Below are 25,822 nucleotides of genomic sequence, written 5' to 3'. Positions count from 1 at the left end.
GCATGCAAATCAGCTACAACATTAGATTTTTTTGTTTCTCATTTTAAAATATTGTTAGAACGGCACATGCACGGTCCTTAAAAATCTTAACAGGCAAAGGAGCTGCTGCTTGCCAATACGGGGGTGTCAACTGCACAGCCTGTTCTGTTGCTGAGATGCCAGAGACTGGAAGCTCCACACAAAGACTTCTCCTGATGCCATGGGACACCATTACCCATGAGATAATGTAATAGCTGCAGCACTAGATATGGCTTTTAAATATCTCAGGGATCTCAGAACACCAATTACAAAAGACCACAAGATACTATCAGCTACCTATTGGAGGATTCAACATGAAGGCTGAACTGAAGGTATAGGCTGAGCAAGTTTGGAACAGAGGGAAAACTTCAAACAAACAAACCAGCCAACTTAAGCCTTTAATCCTAACAGGAGAAAGAAGAAAAGCTGAGAAAGGCAAAATATTTTTTGCACCAGCAATATCTTACAGCTAATAAATGAAGTACGACAATACCCCATAAGGACTTTATTAATTTATCTGTTCATTTGAGGGAATATTTTCAATAGCTTCCATTATTCTCCTATCCCAATGCTAAAGAACAAGAGCACTGTACAAGTTTAGCTAGGAGATCCTAACACTTATGTTTCATAAGATACACTATATAGCCATTTGACAGCATAGCTAATAACAGAAATGTGCCTCAAGTTTCATCTAATGTGGCTAACCAATCAGCTTTTCTAATGCACCTTTATTCTTAAACATCGCTAGTATGTAGACCATCTTATCACTAAATTATACTGCTCTAACATTCAGCTCTTATCAACACGCACCCTTGGAGATAATAATGCCAGGGGCTCTGCAAATGCTTAAACAGGGAGACTATAATGGCATGCAATACCCAAGAATCACAGAATGGTTTGGGTTGGAAAGGACCTTAAAGATCATCTAGTTCCAACCCCCCTGCCATGGGCAGAGACACCTCCCACCAGACCAGGTTGCTCAAAGCCCCATCCAGCCTGGCCTTGAACACCTCCAGGGATGGGGCAGACACAGCTTCTCCGGGCAACCTGGGCCAGCGTATCACCACCCTCACAGTAAAGAATTTCTTCCTGATATCAAATCTAGATCTCCCCTCTTTCAGTTTAAAAGTGTTACCCCGTGTCCTATCACTCTGCTCCCTGATTCAGAGTCCCTCCCCATCTTTCCTGTAGGCCCCCTTTAGGTACTGGAAGGGGCTCTGAGGTCTCCCCGGAGCCTTCTCTTCTCCAGACTGAACAACCCCAACTCTCTCAGCTTGTCCTAACCAAACATCTATATACAGCATGTAGGTATGAGATTAGTGGAAGTTTTTGCTGTTCTAGAGGGGTGACTAAAGACTACATGGTATGTTGTAGCACACACAGTGTAGCCACTCAAAATTTATGTATCTGAGTTCCATTCTGTGATGCCTAAAAAGCAGAGCCACAAGCTCTTTTTGTAAATTAGGAAATTTAGGTGAAAACAGCTTTAAGGAGGAGGAGGCGGGGTGGGGGGAAGAGGAGAAAGGGGAAATTGAAGCTGTAACTTGGGAAAAAAAGCGCCTTCCTTTAAGTAAAAATACTAAGTTAAAAAAAGAAAACCACCAACCTTATTTTACCACTTACATACCAGAATGATTAAATATTTCCTTTTATTAATAAGAAAACTGCACAGAAGCGTTAAAAATCTGATAGAAACAACTCTTCCTATTATTCAAAAATATCTCACATGTGCACGTTGATTTTGTTCCTGTACTTTCACCATCACACACGAGGGAGTCACACAGCAACTTAAGCCTTCAAAAGCAGGACACGTACATACACTTGTAGCAGAAGCACTGAAGGACAAAAGAGATAGTTTCTTGTTTTTCTTTTGATACACTTTAGCACTTTTCAGACTTTTCCTTATGATGTGGAAGCAGGTACATGACAACATTGATTATCTATTGATTTGTACAATTGATATTCTATCAGCCTGTAATACATTGTTCTTCTATATTTGATAGAGAGGCTAATGGCAATACTCTTAAGAAGAAAGTTCTCAATGTCCTTTTAATATCTGGGTTTGAGGATGGCGGAAGAGATTTATTAATATTCAAGGTTTTTGTGAAAGACATACTGAAGGCAAGTTTTAAAAAAAAAATACGAACATAATTTCCCTCCCTTTCAACTGCTGGAAGCAAAAATCCATCAGTTTCATCAGTATTTGCCTTCGATTCCTTTCCTCACTCATTCTCAGTCATTTTTTAGTGAGATGAAGAAAGACAGGGAAACGTGTTGCCATCTCAAAAAAACAAAAAAAGCAGAGTCCATGCAGGGAAGGTGAAGAGTTTTCCTACACCCCATTACACTTACAATGGAGTCCAATGAAGTATGAAAAGCACCATTTTCCTCAGCTTTCATACACAGTTTTACTCTCCCTTCAACCAAACTGAAAGGTAAAAAAATTAAGCAGCCTACAAGAACCAGAAACAAAGCGTGGAAAGCCACAGTTTTGGTTCTAAATGCAAAGCAGGAAGTCCTATGTTCTAATCCAGTAAAAAAAAAAAAAAAATACTCATTTTGAAGCCAAACGAGAAGCTCTATTTCAAGAAGCCTCACCAGTAACAACAAAAGCAGCAGCTTGTTTTCAGCCAGAGCATTTTCAAGGCTGTTTTTTTGTTTGGCTTGCAGATCACCAACCCGCTATTTTAAGAGGTAAAGCAGTTCCTAAAATACCTCCAAAAGGTGATGAAGTAACCACATTCAAATTGTTCTTCATGCAACAGATTCATACTTCAACTATATCATCATCCCACACAACAAAAACAACTCACAGCTACAGATGGTGGCTCCCTGCCACGTTCATTTTGCGGACTGACCAGGACCACATCACGTTCTCATACTGATGCTACTTCCACAGATCTGGCCAAGAGACATCTCCTATTTCAGGCTCCAATCCAGCAACTGCTGAAGGCAGGTGGGAGCGTTACAAAGGCTCCACACTGCTACAAGGCTCCCTCAGGCAGCTGAACGACATGGAGTTGGCAGGCAAAAGTCATCTGCAAAGGCACCAGTGCTCCCTCAGGCAGAACGCTGATCCTGCCTCCACCTTTTGCTTTTTAAGCTGTCTTTGCGCTCCTCAGTGTCACACAAGTAACACAGAAAGATATGAGACAGATACTCACGACAGGAACAATGCTGCTGGGTAGCAGAGAAAAGATTAGAAAGCGAGAGAAAGGCTCCTTAATCACTGGCAACAGTGGTCACGAGAAGCACAACTGAGATTTCCATCCTGTGTCCTGATGGTAAAGGGCAGACATCTGACACTTTACACATCAAGGACTGCTCAGCTTACAGGCTAAATGATATAACTATGCAATTACTTCATTGTATAATCCAGAAGCAATCTTTCCCACCAGAGGCTGTGCAAACAGCCTTGCATTTTACTTCATCCTAGCTTTTGAAAAGAACATCTTGCATGTTGTGGCATATTACTAACGTGTAAGAACACACATATTCTACTTCCATGTACATTAGGACAAACTCAACATAACATATTTTCTTAAAAATTATTCAATTAGGTAACCTAAAGAACTTAGCCCTATTTATTGCGTGGCACACGCAGTTTTCTCAAGCTGCCAAAGCTATCAAACACAAAAACTCCTCCAAAAAGTGGCTGGTAAGAAGATGAGAGTTCGCATCCCCTCAGTAGCCAGCAGGAAACCCAAATGGGAGAGAGAAATTCTAATTTGAAGCCCAGCTTCAAGTCCTCCATTGCACACAGACATTTATACTGAGCACGATCAAGCCTCAATATATCAAGGAGAAGACCACAGTTCACAAGTGAAAACACGTGCACTTTTCAAAACACAAACTGAAGGCACCCACAGAAATATCGACTACCAACAACAATCAGCAGAGGACTGTTATCTTCTCTTTTTTTGCTTTTTAAAGTTCCCACTATAGTCTCCTATGGTTTTAAAATGTATAAACAGAAAAAGCCCCAGTGAAAAAACCAGCCAAAAAAACCCCGTCAAAAAACCCCCACCCTACTACAATGTTTCTGGCCCTCACCAAAAAGGTTATCTACAGCAAGTTTTCAGGATTCTTAGTTTTAGCACTACCAAGCCTGAACTCGGAACAAACAGCGAGACATTACAAACAATAAAAGCGCTTATCCAGAGCCCTGTGAAGCAAGTCATTTAAACTTAAAATGCCTTCTAGATATTTGAGAAAAAAATAGGGGGTGAAAAAAAAAGGAAATAATTAGTGTTTAACATTTGTAATAAAGTGAAATCTAAGAAAAAGACAGGAGTGTTGCTGCATTGAAAAATTATCTGCAATACTGCACTAACAAACGCAAATAAAAACTTTGTGTAAAAGAGGGATTTTACAGTACACAATAGATCATACCTCAGAGGCATTAACAAGTTTTTTCTTCTTTATGAACAAACTTTGGTTAAAGATTCCTCAATAAAGCATTCTGTTACTAAAAACACATTTTCAGTAGACCTTTAATGCTTTCTGTTAACTATTCTTTCAAATAAAAAGCAAAGACAGCATACTGCAAAGAACACCACCAAAATAGCTACATTTAGCAACAAAATAATAGTAACCTCACCCTTCAGAAGAAAGCTACAGTGCAGGGAAAGTAAACAGCTCTTGGAAACCACTGCTAGAAACACATTAAGAAATAACTACCTCCATATGTGGTGTGTATTGGATTATAAGAAGCAGCAGCACCTGTGGCTGAAAGCTTGTAAGGCTGTTGCAGTCCTCATGGATGTTATTTTTTCACTGCGTGGGGTTTGCTTTCTCCTGTTTTCTTTCAAACCACGGAATAAGGAGCTCCATGTCTACATGTGTGTTTTTATGGATGCATGGTTAATCAATGTTCCTGAAAACCTGACTGTAATAACCATGCAATCAGCATTCCAGGGGAGGGGAAAACTGCTCCATGTAAGATGTGGCAAGTCAAACACAAACCTAAGAGGATCTTTATAGTAGATTATATCATACAAGTTTTACAGCAATTGAAGATTATACAGTCCTTATCCACAATGGTTTAATTTGCTGTCCTTTAGTCTAACAGAAAAGACTAGTTCACATTATAAGTACAAAAGGAACTGATGTTGATGTGGTACTTGTGAGTGCGTAGAAGCGCAATTTAAATAGTTTGAGGGTGAAAACAGATGGAGGAAGCATGGCACATGAAGATCTGCTCTTCTGTTTTTCCTCTTTCAATTAGCAGTTCCTTGTACTAGGTCTGCTCCCTCTTGTGCTAGTATTTAGGATATGTGCCTCTTCCCTTCATGCCTTCTGAGTAACTGGGTTGGCCTTGTAACCTATGATAGACTTGCAGTTGTTTTGTAATACTGAATTCCCTTGGACAAGATCTACCTAGTATCTCTAGAAATTATAGTGATATAAAACTAACCTTTTTTTTTTCTCACAGGCAGTCATCTATTACATCCTCGACACATTGTCTCAACTCCAGTAGCTCTCTCCTTAGAGACTTTCCTGACTCAGCTCAAGGGTTGTGACAATTGTCATCACCTCATGCACAATTCCTAAGGTCAGACTGCTGGTGGCATTCAGGTACCTACTTTGATTTTTCAAAAGCACTGCCATGAGTTAGGAAACCAAATATCTTTGAAACTGAGCCCCGTAACAACCCTGGTCTCCAATTCATCCCCTGTGAAGAGCTTATCAGAAAGAAAGATCTGTGAAATGTATTGTTTTTCTTGTCAGGCCTTGACTGAAAATAGACTAGAGCACATTCACTCTGGAATGTAGAGCTAATTACTGATGTCCAGAAAAGCATGAGAACCTGATTATAAGGAAGAACAGTTCGGAGTCACTCCCAGTACCTGTCTCAGGCAAATGAAAGCATTTATAGCAGGACATGTAGGCAGGGTGGCACTTCCACTCTTCCCGTTTCCGCCAAGAAGCACAGACACATACAAACCCTTGTGATCTATCTTCAAAAGATACCTATGAGGTTAGAAAGCTGTTGATATAGTCCGATACAAACATCAGAGCTCTTCCACAAATACAATGCCTACCATCACCTTCCAGAGAAAATACCATCCATAGGTGGACAGCTGTACCCTTGGACTGGGCGCAGGACGAAATGACAAGGTCAAAGACTGGTAAAACTTTTCAATTTTATTAAAAATTGGCAGTTGCATCCCTCCTTTGCTAAGCTTGGCAAGTTTCTGTTGTTTGGTTCTGTGTGGTTTAGTTTGTGTTTGGTTTTTTTTTTTTTTTCTATTTTCCTGTGCCATAGGATATTTTTGGGTTAGTGAGCTATGAGAGCAAAAATAAGCAGCGACCACAAAGCAATTATCAAGAAAGCAGGCTGTGCAAACAGGGTATCTTTTTGCCATGAGTCTTCCTTCCTCAGAATGACAGACCAGGGTTCAGCAGTCCTGTCAGCTTGCGTGAGATACAGGAAATGCCTGCCAGAAGCTGATTTCCTCTGGATGTCTTAAATGGACAAGACAATGCCATGTTGGCCAGCCTGCTGCCCTGCAAGGCTGTGTTTTCATTGTGATAAGCAACACTAGCACAAAACAACTTCAGGCTCATCAGCTCAGATACAGGTATAATTAAGCAGCATTGAAGAGAAGCTTTAGCTCTAGATTTCTCCCTAGACTGAAAAGATGTGAATAAGAATTTTTAAAGATAAGGTACCTTATTACATCTACAAAGAGAGTTTTAAAAGTTTCGAAGTTTACTTGCACGCAGAAACATCAGTATGACGTGTGACAGACTGACAGTCTGACATGAACTTGACTTTCAACTCCTGCTTAAAGTTTAAACTTAGAAGTTTGATACGTACAGTCAGCCAAAAAAAATAAGGATTCATCAGGTAAACTGACCCTATCAAATAATAATGTTTATTTCGGTTACAGCAAGCATAAGGTTTCTCTTATATTACTAAGGCACAGAACCAAGGACTGAGTATGTTGCTGGAGGTTAAAAGAGAAAAACCTAAACAAAACCACTTCAATCAGCAGTTCAAATAAGTAACCCATGGATCCTTTCCCTTCTCCTGCAAGATTCTTAATTCAAATACAGGTCAAATCAGCAGTACATGACACCCTAGCAACCGTTTTGGAGACCTAAATGAAGGGAAGCAATGGTCCTAGAGCAGATTCTTGTGGAGAAATTTAGCAAAATCAAAACCAGGTGATAAAGAAGTTGAACTGAAATTGCTTCCTGCTTGAAATACTGTGGGAAGAGACTTTTCCTCATACCGCTGTCATTGAGTTGTCATTGCTTTCCACATGGCATTTCCATAGTTGTCTGCATTTTTCCCTTCCTTAACACTGAAAGATTATAAAGGAGTGGATCAGGTTTCCAAGTAAGTTGATTTCTTTCCTTAAATCTACAGCATCACTTGTATGGGTGAACAAGCACTAAAAAGATCTGCTGAAGAACAAAGTGTAAAGTTTATCCTGGGAAGACTTCGAAATATCTGAAGATACTGAAACACAACACAGGCTGAATGGTAGGTGACTGGTTTGAGTTCCTCAGTCAGTGACATGACTCTGGCCTCTGTTAATGGTGAAATTCTTACTGTCAGCTGTGGCAGCAGGGAAGGGTGCAACCTTCCCAAGGTAGACTGATTACTCTAAGCAGCACACAGTAATATGGCATGCTCTATGCTATAATTTAGTAAAATATTACCATAACACAGGTGGAAAAATGTTAGTTTGTTAGTGCCCACTATAGAATTGAAACTTATTACCCGCCCTCACCCCCAACCCACAAGCCTTAGGATGCCTTTCTGGATGATATCGCTTTCTCTCAGTGAAATGCTAAAATTGTTTTGTTTTGAGTAACTAATTTCAGTTGTCTGTCTTCTTGCTGGCAGATCATCTTCATTTTCCAGTCCTAGAAACTGTCTGAATTGCTTTGATCCACTCCGTACGCTCTGCAGATGAGGCTGCTTGCAAGTAATAGTGGATTTCACTTGCTGTGATGATTTCAAAGAGAATGTTGTCAACATCATACTTCTTGGCTACAGAGAAGAAACAAGGAAATCAGCTATGAGAGAATAAAGTCTTGTATTTACAATGTTTCTTCCTTTACACACTGTAAGGGGATGTCTTTCCTTTCTACACCAGTGCCTGATCAGGCCTTCACAAACAGATTGCAAATCGGGTCCATGAGATAGGTCTCCCTCTTGGAGAAACAACCCACGAAATCTGCACTTTTCACCTTCAAGAGTCTCTGGTTAATTGATCTCCAATCATCAAAGGATCTGCAGTCCTGCAGACAGGTCATATTCCCCAAACCCTCCCATGCCAGCTACAAAATCAAGATGTTTAGGTCCATGTCACATCCACAAGCTCCGGTTCTTTTTGTATCTGCCAGCACAGCCTACACAGATGCTGAGATGCCAACAGACTTTCTTGCTGGTTATGATAGTCTGCCTCTCCCATGGAAGGGAGAATGCATGGAATGAGTGTTTCTTGTTCCTTGCAGCAATGCTTAACCGTTGCTGTTCCCACAACTTCTAGTTTTGGGAGGGAACAGAACGTGAACAGTAATACTGTGTTGGCATAACTATTTCTAACACAAAGCTTCCACCCCAGATTCATCAACTAGAAAGAGCAAACCCATCTTACTTTGTCTAAGGCCACTTATCCTAACATAGGGATGGTGTCATCCTTTTGACAAGTCTTCTCTAAACAACTGAGAAAACACAAGATTCCCTGTTGCTACCTTTACCACAGTATCCTCCCGTAATTAAGACGGCAATAGAGAGACTACTTACTAGAACAGTTACTGAATCATTGCACATAGATTGCTTTTGAGTAAAAACAACTTTTGATTTCAGACAGATTGAAAGACTGTACCAAAAACTTATTACAGAGCTCATTAAATATGGTTCCTTACAGTCTGGCATATCTTCCACTGCTGTCACCACACAGCCTCTCAAGTGAATTGCTCCTAGTGGTTCTTCTCCCTGGTGAGGACATGAAATGAAATGCAACACTTCTGAAACTTTCACATGTTAATATCTGCCTACAACGGCAGAATGGAAACAAAAACATTTGCTGACTTAGTATGTCCCCTGGGAAACCAGGGGATCCTCAGTCTGTGTGTGACATGGAGGGTGGGGGGTGTGGTAGGGGGAAGACCTACAAATAAATAGGAAGTCCCTTTTGGGATTTGGAATTCAGGATCTGCAGAGTATTTAGCATGTCCTGAACAAATGTACAAGAAGAATATAAGCCTTGTGCCAACTGTAACTTTTCTTTTGATGTTGCAGTGAATAGAAAAAAAGATTAGTTAGAAAAAGAGTAGATGATAGAAGTATTCTTATCGAGCAGCAAGAGCAGCTATACTGTTATTTACAACTTGGCCTCTTGTGCACTTGAGGACTGTGACAGTCAATGAATAGGTGAAGATGCATTTTTGTTGTCATAAGTTCCAAAGAAGCAGTTCCTAAAAGCTGACACACCTCAGCCCTTTGGGAGGGGATGCCAGGAGAGGGAAAGGCAAGCTGGGAATAGGGAGGTCACAAACTCCTCAGCGTTGATTCTGCAGTGTGTTTAGGCTGCCTCTGCCAAGGGGGACAGGCACGACATAAAGTCCCTGTAACCCACAACAGCACTGCTCCTGCAGCAATGCAGGATGAAATAAACCCTGTGGGCTGAATCTACCTGAATGCCAGCTTCTGGGGACAGGTTTTGCCCATAGCAATGCTCCTTCCTTTCTTAGGGCAAGGTTTGGCCCGTTAGAATTACAAAAGAAATGGAACACCATGTCTCAGACTGACCAGAAAATATCTCAGTTATAAACTGCAAAATGACTGTATTGTGTTCATTTGCACTTATGACCTAGTTCATTTTAATCAAGCGAGAGCACACATTAATTCTAGTTAATCACATGTAAGAGGTGAGAGCCCAGTTCAGTGTGATCTGTTCCCAGGTCTGGGTAGCACTTGCCACCCTGACTTGGCAGCCCCAGAAACCATCCTTCACTCTGCTTTTCCAGAGGACGGCTAGGCCATGTGAACACAAACAGCCCTGCTGTCCTGCTTGGTCTTCCCTATTACACATTCCTCTGCAAATACTCCATTCAGATATTTCTACAAGGCATTGGCTTTAAAACAAACAGGGAAATAAACCAAATGTCTCTCACTCCAGCAGGATCGTAGTAGTGAAGATATGCAGGGTCATCTCTTAAAACAAACTTTCTCACTTTCCAGTTCTTCCTCCGATGTCCCTAGGAAAATGCAAAACCAGGAATGTCGTGAACTCATTTGCCTGCAAGCGCTTACAGGCAGCTTACCCACAGGTGAGAGAACTGGGAAATACAAAAGGGAGAAGCTGAATATTTTGGACAGGAAATATTCACTTGAGTAGGACATGAATGTGGCCTTTCTGCATCCCACTGTTTTGAACAACAACTGGGCTATCACACTGTTTCTCTTTGTATTTTTTGTACAAAGCAGAACAGCTTCAACATGGAAGATTCCCCTAAACATGTCTCGTAGTCTGGTAGTTATGACATTCACATGAGGGCTGTGAAAACTGGGCTTAAACGCTTGCCAGAAAACTTGGCTGTGAAATGCCTTGCAGGAAGGTACCTTGAACTACTGGGAACAATGAGCTGAAGGTTCTTCTCTCCCTGCAAAGACAACAACAACAAAGGCTTATCTGGCTCAAGCACTCTGCAGAGGGTTCATGGCTGAGAAGCTCAAGCAAAAATAACACCACCATCCGATATGGATGTAGATGCCTCATTGCCTGTTTTCAAGACTGAAATGATGGGTGGGGAAAATATAGGTCTGCCGAAAGCATTTTCAGCAGAAGCAGCGACACTTCCAAACAACGATCTACAACTCACTGAGGGTGACCAAATCCAGACTAATACTGCTGGAAAACTGTCATGACTCACTTCCTCCGAGCATTTCAAAATATTAGTTTCTCAATTAGCTCCGCTGTTTGCAAGGAAGCTCTTACTAATTAGACAGACATGAACGTGACAGTGTAAAAGTTAGCAGAAAGATGTGTATCTAATTTCTTCCATTGCCTTTGAGTAATCTGACTGAGCAAGAGATATACAAGTGAGAACCACCAAAAAGTTCTTAGGCTCCCAAGGAGTATTTTAACAGTAGAGGTTCGGACTTTCTTTACACAGTGGGTGGTCAAACACCAGAACAGGCATCCTAGAGAGGTGATTAATGGCAAGTCAGGATCTTACCATGATATTCACCATATTGATTAAAGTTTTGCTGGAAAAGGAAGGTATACAGTTATCTTCCATCTTACAGATGGGACAGGATCAAATGTTAAGTGACTGAAAGGACTCCTTTGCTCAGGTATGCTGAAAATGCCTGTGAAAACTGGAAACTGAATCCAGTTGTGTGTCCAGAGGGACACTGGACTGGCAGCCTTTTTACCTGAGTTCAGTTCTGCATTTAACCAATGACTTGTCACATCTTCTGCTTTAGCACTCTTTCGTAATTAAAACTATAAACTGTCTTATTTCATAGTAAGAGCAATAAACCTTGCAATGTTGGGCAAAAGCCCTGCTGCCATGCTGCAGCAACCATTCTTTGTGCAAAGCCAAAAGGGAGAGAGGTGAAACCTGGCAAGTGTAGAGGTGGCATAGGCTAGTTTCTCTCTTCTCTAAAGCTTTTAGGCATAAAAGAGTAATCTTGTATCCATGCAACATCATCCCAGTGACAGGATGGAACACGTGCAATACTGACCTGTTTCAGCAAACATCCTTGTTTGACTACCATGCCTCTGAATTCTTCTTTCAGGACCACATCATCATCACTAGAATTTCCCTCGCAGAAAAACCCACTGTCTGGCTGCATGACCACAAGAGAAAATTCAGAAGTTACACAGCTGCTGCATGTTTATGTACACATAAATATCTGGCTTCTCTCCACCCTGTTTTTGCCACCCCAAAAAAAAAAAAAATCAACTCTTTTACTGGAAAAATCTCCCAGTGAAATTGAGAAGCTCTCCAAGTTACCATGGAAGCATTTCAGTGTGAGTTAGGACTACATCAATGGGTCTCAGGGGATCTGGGGACAGCTGGAGCATCTGTGTGTATCTTAGTGCCTCCATTCTCCATGATTCTTGGTGTCACATTTTCTCCATGATGGACAGGCTGCCTCTATCCCATGATATCACAGGTTTTTAAAAGCACACAGACAGCAGTTCATATGAAGCAATGCCAGCACAGCCAATACACTCCAGGCTGGACATCCCTGCAGCCAACACACCCTTTCTCTTCCTCCATCCATCGTTACCACTATCTAGAATTTGTGAAGAAAAATGCTCCATTGAGGCTGTCTTCAACAACAAGAACTGCCCTTAGTTTTTGAAATTTGCCATTTTCTATAGCTGTGATGTTGTGATGTGCGGACTGAGTATTGTCTGTCTCAGGATCCATGCATCACATCCATTCCACACCAGATAAATTGTGATGCTACTTACTGAAACCTTACACTGTTTAAATGTCAATGTAGGTAACCATTCACATAGCTCAGAATAAATATGTGTGCTGCCTACTTGTATGATAGCAAGTCAGACATTGGCCAGCTGTGACTTCCTCACACCACACTGGTATTGAATCAAACTAGAAACAAGCTGAGAGCTGGCAGAGCACACATGGGCTGCTTGGTGAAGTGTCCCAGGTAGCCAGGAACTGTGATGGCCACAAGCCTGCCTTCGCCACCAGCATCTCTGCTTCCGTTGTTGCACAGGTAAATTGTCCCTACCAGGGATACATTCTAGGAAAACGAATGAAATAATGGGAGATTCGTTTTGCTGAAGTGGAGTGATTCTATGTGTTAAATATAAACCGAATTGTAATATTTAAGCATTTTACTTGACAGAAGGCACACTTTTTTGTTAGCACAAGCTCCTAAGTGAAACATCTTTAAAACAGTATTTGACTGTGATTGTGATATTGCAAGTTCTTCAAATCAATCTAGAGAATACAAAGCAATAAATTGAAAAGGTTGGGTAAGCTACCCAGCACAGGTGTCACTGGGGAATATTAAAAACTTTTGCTTCTCCCCTCACAGGCAAGGGGTGGGTGTGAGGGTGTCTGTGTGTGTGTGTGTGGGTGTGTGTGCGCGTGCTGAGTCAGATTTGATGGCTCTGCACAAAAATGGGTTTGTAGCTTGTGCCACTCTGAGAAGCCCCATGATAATGAATTACTCTCTTCCCTTCCACTGAATCATCAGGGGAACCAATGGCTAAATTCTGGTCGCTGATGAAATTACCAGGAACAAAGTCTAAATTAAAAAGAACCCAGCTTGATCTCAGCACTCAGTTCACACTTAGAAGGATGCCATAAAAAATGTCCTGCTTACAATCATTAAAGTGAGCCAGTTCATTCCGAGTCTCACGTAGAGAAAGACAATTAACATGGATCTCTCTATTTCTGTACAATCTTTCCTCCAGGACTTAAGAAACCCGATAAAAAACCTGAGAAAAGCAGAGCATCAGCAAGTCTGAGACAGTAGAAAAACCAAACCACTCACAAAGTAATAGTAGGCATCACTGAGATCTAGGAAGGGGGTGTCTGACAGTCCCTCAGCAGCAGCCTTGGATGTATCTCCTGCAGGCTGTAGGTAGCCTTCACTCAAGAGGGAAGAGGCAAGCATCAGACCTTCTTTGCGATTTCGGATGGAGTTGCTAGACACCAGCCAGTCAATCACAGAGGCACCTGATTACAAAGGAACCAATAATATCAACCACAAACCAAGACAGACACAAAGAAGCCTAAAAATACACAGGCAATAAGCCTATTCCATCTATTCAGCAATATCCTGAAAGGTGTTCTTGGTGACAGTGCAGAGAGCTAATCTGGAACAGTGCCTGGGTCATCCAGTGAGGTACAGCCGATCCAACTGATGGCAGGGGCCAGTACAACTCTTGGAACACTGTACCTGAGGGAGACAAGAACTGGGAGGAGACACAGGGCTGAGCTGGAAAGCCTGAGGGACAGGGACTAGGGAAGTAGGAAGGACAGCCACACCTGGAAAAGGCAGTCTACCAGGCTGCTATGTTACTGACACAGTGCTGTCCAAACAGACTTTCAACTCTAGCACCCACAGATTTGACTTGGAGCAGGACAGGAATGACAATGTGTAACAGTTTGTTGATGAAAAATTCAGAAAGGAATAATTCTTGTGGAGTTAAGTGTTTCAGCAACTTTCTACAAAGACCTAGTTCAATCTTTCTGGCACTGATTAAATTTCTTCATATTCTCTTGCTTACTATGGCCATAACTGAACACTTTTTCAAACTTCATCCTTTAAGCATCTCCTGTTGCTGGTCAAGAAAACATAAGACAGGTTTTCTTTTCAAACTTCTCTGTGGTCTATAGAGCTTAGAGCTCTTTTATCTATCTATAGCCTCTCGGCCCTTTGCTCCCTTTATCGTATGGAAAAGAGGGACAGGAGCTCCTTACCTGTAAAGCAGTGATTGAACACCTTTTTATCTTTTTCCAGCTTCAACTCCTTTATTCCCTTTTCAGGATCTTTCATTGAGAGGTACAAAGCACTGTGCATAAAAAGAACCACAGAAACTGTTAGCAAATAAGAAGTTTTAGCGGGTTCATGCAATAATATCATTGTCATTCATGGGGTCTTCATGTTTTGCTGGCTATTAATCTCTGCAGAGCTATAGCATGGCTTAGTTTAATCTCCTGAAAAATTTATGTTGCAAAGCCTGGAGGCCTCACTACGTCACTGTCACAGCTGTGGGAGCAGAGCGGGGAGTGCACAGACGGCTCACCACACCCCCATATTTTCAGAATGGAACAACTTGTGGTGACTGTAGCGTGAAGAGAGGAACACCCATCGCTGAGGCACATTCACAGGGTCCCACAGCCTCAGTGCCAAGAGGGGTGCTCGCTGCTTTGCTACGTTCCCCCCGAGGTCCTTGGCTGAGCAGAAAACTTGTGGCTGTGGTATCTCCAAAGCCTGCATGCTCTCAGAGGCCCTAAGTAACCTCAGTGACCCTGGTCTGACTTCCTTCCTCCCAGACGCTTTTCACTTGCTCAGAACTCTTAATTCCCTGGAGCTCTGGAATGACAAGAAGGACAAATATTAAATGTCACAGGCTAAGTCAGGGTGATCCTCTGCTGAAGCCTGTGAAGTCAGATTTAGTTGGATCTTGGCCCTGTGCAGTTTTACTGTCCTCTAAGGAACACTGCAGGCTCATTTGTATATTGGTATTTATTTAATGCTCAGAGGCAAAAAATAAGTTGTCCTCAATTTTTTTAAGGTATTCACAAAGAGATGGCTTCCTATGTGTGCCCTTTATCTCTTTTTCTCCCTTTGCCAGTTCCAAGTTCTCTGGCAGGCACCACTCTTCCCTCACTATCCAAAAACTAGGCTAACATCAGCGTTTGTCTGGAGAGCAAACAAAAGGTTTAAAATATTTTTGCAACAAATTATACACTGTATAAAAATGCCTCTCCTGGAAGAATAACACTTTGGCTGGGGTCTCCTTTTGCACTGCGGTGTAGGAATTTCCTTATCAGCAAAATCCTTTGATAAACAAGCATGTTTTGGTACTAAAAATTATCTTCCCAGTTCTAATTGCTAGCTCATTTCTGACACATTAGGCACTCTGAAACTGTTAGTCATGCAGAAAGGGCTCTGAGGAAACTAGAGAGGTAGCATGGACAGATAAACTCATAATTCTTCCAGACTGAGGTTACTTATCTGTCACACTGCCTGCAGATGGAAGTAAACGGGTGAGCAGAGCTATAAGAACAAACCTCAGGTTGATTGTTTCAGGCAGCCTGATAGACTTTCTTGTGGATTTTCTGGCAAACCTTTGGCCTCCATCTAGGCAACGAATTGCTTTCTTTATATCCCGGACCCAGGCATCTCTCTCCTCCAGGTAGGCAGCTTGAAAAAAGTGGTCCTGCTGCTTGGCTGCAGTGAGCTTGAAGACAAACTGGAATGATACATGATGGCTTTTTAAAAAGTTACTCTGGTGTAGCCAGTGAGGCATGATTAACCCAGTACCACCGTAACATACAGCCTACCTGTGCCTAAGGGACTGTGGAAAGTGCCTTAGAGCCACAGTTAAACTAAAAAAAACTCTGAAGAAAAGCATGGACAGGCAGTGCAGGTAACTGACTCCTTTTGTTATTTCCTTGTGAGCGATCCTGACATTGTCAGTACAGCCAAGGTGAGTGGCACTGATATAGCTGCTGATTTGAACTTTTGCTGGAAAGTTCAACACAGCTGAAAGAAAGTGCCCAGCCCCTGCAGGCTTACAGCGGGTGTAAATTTGTCTTAACACTTAGGGACATCGTCAGTCTGAAGGAGAAAAAAAAAAACCATCATGTTGCTCAGCTAGTGATTCACAAGGGGAGAAAAGGTCACAGTCACACAGGAGAGCAGCTGAACACATTCGTAGCCCAGCAAACCTTTAAGGGCTTGGTAGGGAGATGACACATCCAACCCTTGGCTATACCTTATGATCACTGCCTATCCACACCCTAGCAACAATAGAAAGACTATTTCCCAAAAATTAGAAAAGCTCTTTTAAAGGTAGTTCTTAGCAGAAAAAACATAACACCAACTTGGAAAAAAAAAAAACAAAAAACAAAAAACAAACACCAAAACCAAACCACAAAGTTCACACTGTTTGATCTCGTTTTCATCCAGTGATCTTTCAGATGGAAAATCTGGATCTAATTACTCAGGCAAGAGGGTTTCCACTTCCTCTAAAACATAGTTCCCCATAAGTTGAACTGTACTTTGTTCCACAATTTTATTAGAATAAATACAACAGGTACTGATTCAGCAGGCACCTAAAAATGACAGGCTAATCGGCAGCAAACAGCATGGGTTTAGGAGGGCAATGAAAGCAGAGACTATTGTCAAAGAGCAGAGAGGGGTGAGCCTACAGCAACGAAATCAAAACACTGAATGAGTCTACTGAAGCCCACGTTTGTAAATGGCAGGTTTCTGAACATCCTTAATATGCACCTTCCAGATTATTGCCAATGTGAAAAATTCTGACACCCTGCAATTGTGCAGAAGTCCCACTGACTTTCATGGAAGACAGATTTCAAACTTACAAAGCAGTGGGTCTTCAAAAATCCATTTCAGACAGAAAAGTAACCACTTCATATCTGATACTGTTCATATTTCCAGCATCACCTACCTTTTCTATTCTGCAGTAAAGAGCTACATCCTGAAAATCAATGTAGGGTGCATGTGAAAAGCAGACAGATCTCTCCAAATCCCAACATCCATGAGTCATGCTAACACACCAGGTTAGCAGAATGAATTATCAAAGCATTAAAGCAAGCTTTTACTAAAGCGATAATCAGCATTCTCAAAGTTGAAGAGCTGAGAAGCAACGTACGGTGAAATGCTAAAGAAGAGTTTTCATTTCCAGTACACAGAGGAGGCTGGGAAAGCTCTTTCTCTTAACTTGAGCTTTTAGAAAGCCAGATCACTAAAACTGACATTCAAGCTTCCTCTTAAATTGGTGAAGGCTGAGTCTCCAATCCTAAAAGTGACCAAGTCTCTCTGAGATGATGTGTATCTGTTTGTGCTCTTAAGAAAAGTAGGCCATTAGACTGAACTAAACACCAACATTTTAGATACTTTAAGTTAGGACAAATTAATCTGACTATAAGCAACCATATGTGATAATGCTATGCACAGGAAAGCCATGGAGAAAACACAGAAAACACAAATATAGAAGAATTACCATCACATTAAGCAATGATGAAACTGCAGATCAAGAACAGTGAACAGCGGTGAATGCATTTTGAAAGAAAAATCTCAAAATATGCAGTTGCAGCCTCTTCTGAACAGGCTATATCTCTGTTTAACAATTCCAGAATGGCTTCCTTTCCCCTCAGCACCTGCTTTTTGCAATTGATTTAGTAAACAAAGTGTGTTGGTGACGTGCCTGATGTTTCAAGCTAGGCCCTGATGCAGATACAAGCGTATTCAAAAAGCTGAAATCTAACCAGATGAATATAAAAGTCTGCTCGTGGCTCAGTAGCCCCTGCTCCAAACTGGGCCCAAGTGAGTGAGACTGGATTTAAAACTGGCCTAATGAGAATTATCCCACTTTTCACCCTACAGAACTCCTGCCCTAAAAATACACTTTAATTTCTAGCTGTATGAAGTAAATGTACGCAAACCACTAAGAACCAGAATAATTCCCATAAGAGGAAGAACTGTATGTTTCGGCACATAACCGATAAGAAGGCAGGATGGAATGCAGAGGCTTTGGATTCATCAGTAAATTAAAGCTGTAAAATGTAAGATACAAAAATCAAGATATTATATTTCCAAGGAATACATGTAGAAATTAAGGTTTAATCATATTGGGCAGTAACTGCTTGTAAGAACAATCCCAGTGGTGGCATTGCTCATACGAATGAGCATGTTGCAATTTTGACTATTTGAACAGTGCAAATTTTAAGAGAAAATACATCTCCAGGGCTGTTGGGCTACAAACTTGCAGAAAGATCTCATCAACTCAATAAGGAGGATCTGCTCCAACACCTGCTGAAGTGTCATTTGGCTCGCTTCCACCCCCTTCATCAAGCTCTGCATCAGATCTTACTTACGAAAAGGTGTTTTGAATGCCTCAACCCCCAGGTCTAAGATCCTTCCCTTTTTCTCTATTCTCCCTCAAAAAAGGTCCCAGCAAATAAAATTAAACATAATGTAAAACTTATTATGTAAACTCATAACGTAAAATGAAGCATAATGTAAAAATTGATCCTCAAAGGCTTCACCTCCCTTTGACACAGATGCAGTGCATCTTCTGCAAACTGGTACATCCTCAAGCAACCCTTCAGGCAGGCGAGGATCTCTCTCGTTCTGCCTTCAGCAGACATCCGATACTTTGGATCTCTCTGCCTATTTTGTAGAATGCATATATGCTACTGAATTATCTTTTTATTATTGTTAAATGCGTTACTGTTACTGACATTTCCAAGCAACTACTATAGACCAATACTGATGTCAGTATCTCTGTGGGAGTTAAAAAAAACAAAACACAAAAAAACAACCAAACAAAAAAACACCACAAAACTGTTTGGAAAGGAATGCTTTGCAAGAAAAACTTCATTTCTACCATTATAATGAAGGATCTGTGATACTCTTGAATATAGTACCCTTCTCCCCATGCATTATACCTCATGTATAGAGTAAGGAGTGCTGTGCTGAGGTTTGTTAATCAGATGATGTAGAAACATGGCTTCAAATCAGCAGAATTAGAATAAAATACTTAATTTTTATTCCTTTACTTGGTTATTTAGTGTTCCTGCTCTGTGCTCTAGTCCCTAGATGTAATTATGCTTCAATTCTCTTATTCATGGTTTGCAGACAATGTAAAGGCGAGCACTGTAACAAAGAACTCCCAGTGGGTGCCCAGGCAATGGACTGACACACAGCCACGCAGCTGAAGTAGAAGGTCAGATCTGAGGCTGAAGGGGTTAAGCAGTCAGGTTTCCCCAGCCCTGCCGGAGAGTGGCTCAGGCAGGAGCTGTTAGCAATGAGGAAGAGCAAATGGGCTTGACCAGCAGTCAATCTCAAACCCTTCCGAATCAGTCAGCCAGCTCAGGGATCAAAATGTCTGTGACTGGCATGAGGTGGGAATGCATGACCATGCAATTCTCCTTCCAGGCATGATAATACAGTCTCCTTCTGTGGACAACTCCCTGTACCTAGAAAGAGCAAGAAAGAGCAGGGAGCTCTTGATAATCCTGCTCTGGGTGGGATTTCCAAGGTAATGGCCCTCTAAAACCTTTTTGTTACCAGGAAAAGCAGCCATCTACAATTTCTTTGACTCAGCACAGGATTAACAGCAATCTTTATTCTCTGCCCCATCTTTTTATTGTAAATAACTTAAAAGCTCTCTTTGAGGCAAGAGCCCCTTTTTGTTAACAGATGTAATTCTAACAAGACTCAACAAAGAATCAACTTTAAACCGTAATTGGATAACGTTCCAGATTCTGGGGGACCCCTTTGTTAGAGGAAATCCTGGGGGTATAATGCCTATTTGATGAAATTGACAGTTGCCGAAATAAAAAATGACTGCCTAAAGATATGACTTTTTGCTCATACTAGAAATCCTGTTTTACCAAGAACTATTTTTCAGGAACCCTATAACAAAATACATATGCTTGTACGTTTATCTTCCTGTACCTTATTTTCTGTCAAATAAGACTCCAAATTTGTGAATATAGTGATCTGTGTGTTTCACCAGGAATTGGGACCTCAGTCTGTGCACTTGCTATCCTTGACCTTAGATATCCCAAACACATAGACAATGATTCAACTATTTTCTATAAATCAGTTTTGGCTTTTGTTCTCTCTCAGTGTAGATGTGACTCTTAGTCATTTGCAAAAGCTCTACAAGTAACAATGCAGTGTGCGATTAATAGAGATTGCATGAATGTGAAGTGTGTAGGGTCAGGTAGTTATCCAATGGTAATAAAAAGGTTTGGAATTACTGCATTACTTGGGTATTTATGTCACAGCATTTATTTCCTTCCTGTCTGAGCAAGTCAGTTATTGCTCTTTGACAATAAATAAACACTTCCACTGCTCATGAAATAGTTCCCCACATTTTTATTCCATGGCAGCTAGATTTATATTTAATACAGGAGTTGTGCCATTCAGTTGCTAAACATACTCACAACAATATAATTTGTCTCTGCTCTCTGACAGACCCAGAGATTTTTAAAAAACAGGGGAAAAAAAAGTAAAAATCACTTTCTGAATTGCTCTTCTTGAAGTATCCTGAATTCTTCCTGAGCAGTCACACCTTTCAAACACTACACAAGTCCAAGCCTGCTTGTGACCTTCCAAAACAAGTTAGAGTTGCCAGTAGTATAAGCATAAGGAATTTGTAACCACCACCCTTGTGCTCCTTCAGTGCCTCCAGGAGTATAAGTATGCTGTCAATCATTGTTATTAAAAAAGTACTTACCATTCTTTTGCCAAAATCTTGGCATGGGCTGTTAATAGAACTGCCTTTCAGTGGGATCATCCCTTTGGGGCTGTTGTCAGCCTTCCGCTTGTAGAATTCAATTCCGTCTTCTAAGAGCACGACCCACATGGGCTTCCAGGTATTAAACATGCTGCCCTGCATCAATAAACCACTGTGTATATTAGGTTCAATAAATCATTTTTCACGTGATATCCACTAAAGATATAACCTTTCAGGGAGTGTCTGACTGATGCTAAGATAAGTATAGTTAGTGTCTCAAGGGGAACATACCACAACCACACCCATCTTACCACGCAGTTAAAAAACACTGTTGTTATTCTTCTGACCACCATTAATTTCCCCTTGTAGTCATCCCAGCCATGAGTTTTTCCAAAATCCCATTGCCTGCCCCAGCAGGTATCAGTCCCAACCACTGTCTTCAAAATGACATAGTGTTAATATTACGAATAATCCTCAAAATTTCTGGATGTAAACTAGCACATTAGGACTGCCTTTTTAACTTGGGTATCCCGTGCTGTATTTAGGACTTGATGCTACAATACAGTCAGTCATTGAATCTTGGCTGTCTGATAAGAAAGCACACATCTCAGAGGATTTCTAGACATATAAGGACAAACTGTAAGAGTAATTAAGAGTTTAAGGGCCTGAGGTTGCAGATCTCCAGAGATCTCCAGCTGCTGTGGTGAGGAATTGAGGTTCTTAATTTCATCTTGTAAAGCTTTTACTTCCTATTCCAGAAACACAGCTGTTAGATGCAAGAAATACAGAGATAAAAACATGGCTAGATCCTACATATAGTGAAACAGACAGCAAAACTCTTAGGGACTCTGAGAGGAACGACCTGTTTCTCTGTGTTGAGCACAATTAACTGCTGAAATTACACAGACTGTTGCACTCTAGCTAGATGATCCCTCTGGTCCTGCCTGCAACTGGCTTCAGAAGTGGTCACAATCCCAGATACCCAAGTGACTTACTGCTGAGCCAAATGAACATTTAGATATGCTGAATACCAACAGTTCCTCTGAAGAGTTACTACCAATACACACAACCAATATTTGTGGGTCCCAAATCAGAAGCCATCCTTCAAAAATACTAGCTTCCCTTGCTTTTTCTGTTACAAAGAGAGACCAAAATTTATCCTCCCACTCCTACAACTCCATCCACAGCATCCCTGTCCTTCTCAGACCACGGTGGCTAAGCCGTGCTAAAGCTGCAGACAGAAGCAAGGCAGCTACTGTTGTTCTGTGCAAATGGCTTCATTTGATTTGTTAAACCTGAAAGCTGGGCAGAGTTAGTTACTTTTGCATTTTGTATTTCTGCAGTAGTGAATGGGACAGAAACAGGCTGAGGTTTTTTTTTTATTATTCACCAAATTAACCTTTTGTCTGTCACATCCTTTGTGGCTGCCCTACCTTCCAAGAAAGGCCTTTTGCACTCTGAATTGGACCTTATGTTAAATTACAGGGTGGGGAGGGAAAACAGTCAGCTGAGATCTTAATAAGAGCAAGACCGGCTTCCAGCCTCTGCAGCCCTCACTGGAAGCAGAAGGTGCCCCACAAATGAATGCTACCTTCCAAAGGGAAGTCACTGCCCTGGGGGTTCTCTGGAAACCCAGCTATACAGGGAACTACAAAAAAGAATCTCATCTGGGTATACCACATATGGGTTGACTGCTATTTTCTTTTGATATTTTTTTTGTTGTGTTTTGTTTTTTTGGTTTTTTGGGGTTTTTTTTTTGGTTTTTTTTTTGTTTTTTTTTTTTTTTTTTTTTTTTTAAGCAGCCCTAAGAATTTACCTTTTTTGAGAGCCCAAATTGACCCACTGGTTGATTTTCTGCTAAGAAATCAATTAAGATGACGAGCCAAGACAAGAGCTGTTGCAATTTCCTTTTGTTTGGGGATTTACCACAGGTTAAAACAGTTCTACTCATAAACAGACAAGTCCAGTACTTTCTGAAGACTTTCTGAAGACTGAAGCAACAGACTCTGACATGCTCTGCCAATGGAAGCCATCACGGAGCAGTTTTAGACTGGTAGTCTCAGATACACACCATCAGCAAAAGCAAACACGGTCACATTGTTCTCATCTAAAACATCTCACAAAACATAAGCAAGCAGGATGCTGGATTTGATTTTCCTGGACTAGAAAGCAAATTGTCACACCTACTCCAAAGACTGCAGATACAGACAGGTATTCCTTTAATTGCTCTCTTGAAATCATTAGCCACTTTAAAAACACACGCAACTTCCCTTTGGTAGGACAACTTTTTAACATCTGCAGCACTACAAGATTAGAAAATTAGCTGTTTCTTATGCTCAGAAGATGACACAAGGCCGCCAAAATACACAAACAGAGGTTTAAGCTGATCTAAATCAACGCTGAAGTCTGAACCCAGGTTTACTGGAGGTCACGTCCCAGCTAAAGCACTGGCACCCAAGCACAGCACTGTTCCCCAGCCTGATGTAAATATCAAGACGAGAAAGTCAGTGACTGCATGGCTGACTCCTTTGGGAGGTCAAATCTTTGGTTTCACTTTACAGGCAAAAGGGAGAAGAAGAGACTACATAATTAGCAGGTAAAGTTAATCAGGAGCATGCTCATCCTAGCTGGAAGCTCTGGTTATGGAGTTCACAACAGCCTCACTGATATATCAAACAGCTGGTACTAGTCTGATCTGTATCTTCTGCTCCTTTTCCCCTCTCCAGCCCTTCCTCTAGCACACTGCTGCTCCTCACCACCACCAGAAGCTCATTTCTGCAAGGACAGAGCCACTTACAAGGCTGGCTGTTCTAGGAAATTGGCACAATTTCCACTTCCCTGTTGTCGTTGCAACAGCACCCAGCAGCAATTTTAGTATTACCTGCACAGAGAGACTTTTTGGGGACCCAGCACCCACAGGAATGTGAGGGACTGACACATCTGTATGCATCTTATCCCTGTCAGACCCAGCCAGGCACACAGTTTGGGATTGTCACAGCGTCTAAGTTTCCAGCCATTCCCCATCACAGAGGAATATAGATTGTGAGCCACTTGCTCTACATATCAGGCCACTGGAACTGGAGATCTGCTGGAGATAGCAGATAGCACAACTTGCTGTGCAGCTTTGCGATTACTTTATGAACTTACTTCCTTTCAGCATCAGTGGAAATAAGACTGAGGAGTGGCCTCTTCACAATACGGGTGCCAGATCAGAGATCCCTCCAGCCAGCTGCTCTAATGAGTGAAATTCTCATTTTGATGAGCAGAGACACTACATCTTGCTCCACTACTGACACTGTTTACCTAAGCTGCTTTAAGCCAGACTGATCTCACTAAGGATTTAAGTAAGTCAAGGCTTTATCCTATGGGCCCTCCCACAAAAGTCTCCAAAACTGCTGTGGGGCATGACTGCATTCCCAAATAAGGCTAGTGCCCATGGCCACACACGCTGTCTCTAGACCAAGGTGCTCTATCTCTTTAATCTCACTGTGCTTCCTTGATGTTTAACTTGGTGATTAAGTACTATTGAGTAGGTGTGGCCATTTCAAGCTTTTACCTATTTTGCCAAGCTTCCACTAATGGTATTAGGTTACTTCATAAAAATACAAATCTTTTGATCCAAAGGTACATCTGAGATACGTGCAAAATGCCTTATGTAGTATTCTGACAAGATATAACCAATAGCAAGTACCTCTATAATCACTAACACCACATTGGTTTACTGCTCAAGGAATTCTGTTCATTTGCCTTTTCTTTTAGGAAAAAAGGATCATTTTTTAAATAACTGAAACCAAAGTATGTTCCCCTAGTCCTCCCCAACCTGTTCAGAGTTAGCTTCCTCCTCCACTCAGTCCAAAAATGCCCACTTACCTTCTTAACCAAGTAGCCCTCCCTTATGCGCATCGGTTCTCGCTCCATGTCTCAGGTAATCCTGGTTCTTGGGTCCACCAGCACTGGCAGTTAAGTTCCTCTGGCAGCAAAGTCTGTGGGCTGGAGTTTCTACAGTACAGCTGTGTCACTTTCACAAGTTCCTCTGCCTGCTAATCACATGAAAAGAAGCCCATTTCCTCTTACAGAGTGAGAGATAGGGAAATGCAGAAGCACGTGTGTATTTATAGTTTGCCTCTGACAGAACAGGCAACAGCCTGACAAAACGCTCAACTATCAAATATGGCCAGCCTTGATGAAAGACTCCCGGGAAATTAAATAAGCATTTCAGTGCCCAATCCCAAGAAATGAGTCCCACTCTGCAAACACATGAACTCTAGCAAAACAACAAACAGGGTGGCATACTGTGTTGCTGCTTGGTGTGTGCCAAAAGGATCTCAGAGACAGGTTTCCAACTCACCGGTTTGTCACTGCCTCACTTCATCCCATCTTCCAAGTCCAAGTCCCAGTGGATGAGCATCCAGACGCGGGGTCTGGCATCGAGCAGCAGGGCCCTGGCTTGGTTAATGAGGATGCGCCCTCTGCTGATAGAAGAAATTTGTTTATCAGATTTGTTCAGGTTTTGGAGTTTGATGCTGAGGCCTCCCAGAGAGGTTAGCTGTCGAATAAGCACAAATGGATTAAACCAGCGCATGACATAAATCACCACTGAATGCCGCTTTCTACAAGCATCTTTTAATAGCTGAAGAGCTCATTTGGCTGTATTTAGTAAAAGACAAGGCAAAATGATAATTTTCCAAAAGTTGATATACAGGAGAGTCACAACCACTCTTCCTCATACAGAAGGAAGGGTGGTGGTATAACAGAAGGCAACAAGAAGGCTGCTGCACTGCCAAGAGCAAAGTATTCTCCCGTGCACAAGACTCCAAATCACTTTTACAGCTGAGCCCATG

The 25,822-nt window shown here is 41.6% G+C and overlaps 1 protein-coding gene and 1 long non-coding RNA gene across 3 annotated transcripts; both read right to left on the bottom strand.

The window, feature by feature from the left end:
• Positions 1 to 1,744: 1,744 nt before the first annotated feature.
• LOC141740484 (uncharacterized) lies at positions 1,745 to 3,496 on the bottom strand. Its single transcript, XR_012586061.1, has 2 exons — positions 2,832 to 3,496; positions 1,745 to 1,853 (listed from the first exon to the last, which is right to left on the bottom strand). It is a non-coding gene; the product is annotated as an uncharacterized LOC141740484 (long non-coding RNA).
• Positions 3,497 to 6,144: 2,648 nt separating this feature from the next.
• PLEK (pleckstrin) lies at positions 6,145 to 25,451 on the bottom strand. Of its 2 annotated transcripts, none has more exons than XM_074579280.1 (10): positions 25,330 to 25,451; positions 24,852 to 25,021; positions 20,982 to 21,137; positions 15,778 to 15,959; positions 14,461 to 14,552; positions 13,529 to 13,713; positions 11,735 to 11,839; positions 10,159 to 10,242; positions 8,908 to 8,977; positions 6,145 to 8,026 (listed from the first exon to the last, which is right to left on the bottom strand). In XM_074579280.1, exons 2-10 carry the CDS (start codon positions 24,897 to 24,899, stop codon positions 7,887 to 7,889), a joined length of 1,062 nt encoding a protein of 353 aa, XP_074435381.1. In that variant the 5' UTR covers positions 24,900 to 25,021; positions 25,330 to 25,451; the 3' UTR covers positions 6,145 to 7,886. The 2 variants fall into 2 exon arrangements, with proteins under 2 accessions (XP_074435381.1, XP_074435382.1); XM_074579281.1 differs by having other exon boundaries at positions 24,852 to 25,018; positions 25,330 to 25,412.
• Between the last annotated feature and the right edge of the window lie 371 nt (positions 25,452 to 25,822).

Source organism: Larus michahellis, chromosome 3 (genome assembly GCF_964199755.1).
Source record: "Larus michahellis chromosome 3, bLarMic1.1, whole genome shotgun sequence".
In the NCBI taxonomy this organism is placed as follows: domain Eukaryota; kingdom Metazoa; phylum Chordata; class Aves; order Charadriiformes; family Laridae; genus Larus; species Larus michahellis.
The sequence above is the reverse complement of the archived record's forward strand: the minus strand, read 5'-3'. Positions and strand labels throughout refer to the sequence as shown.

What these genes read in the sequence shown, in the direction of transcription:
- PLEK (XM_074579280.1), bottom strand. Translation starts at nt 24,899, where the DNA reads ATGGAGCGAGAACCGATGCGCATAAGGGAGGGCTACTTGGTTAAGAAG. An exon ending in AGGGCTACTTGGTTAAGAAG is followed by an intron (nt 21,138 to 24,851) that starts GTAAGTGGGCAT and finishes TTATTGATGCAG; the next exon opens with GGCAGCATGTTTAATACCTG. An exon ending in GTGATGCCTACTATTACTTT is followed by an intron (nt 11,840 to 13,528) that starts GTGAGTGGTTTG and finishes GTGGTCATGCAG; the next exon opens with CCAGACAGTGGGTTTTTCTG.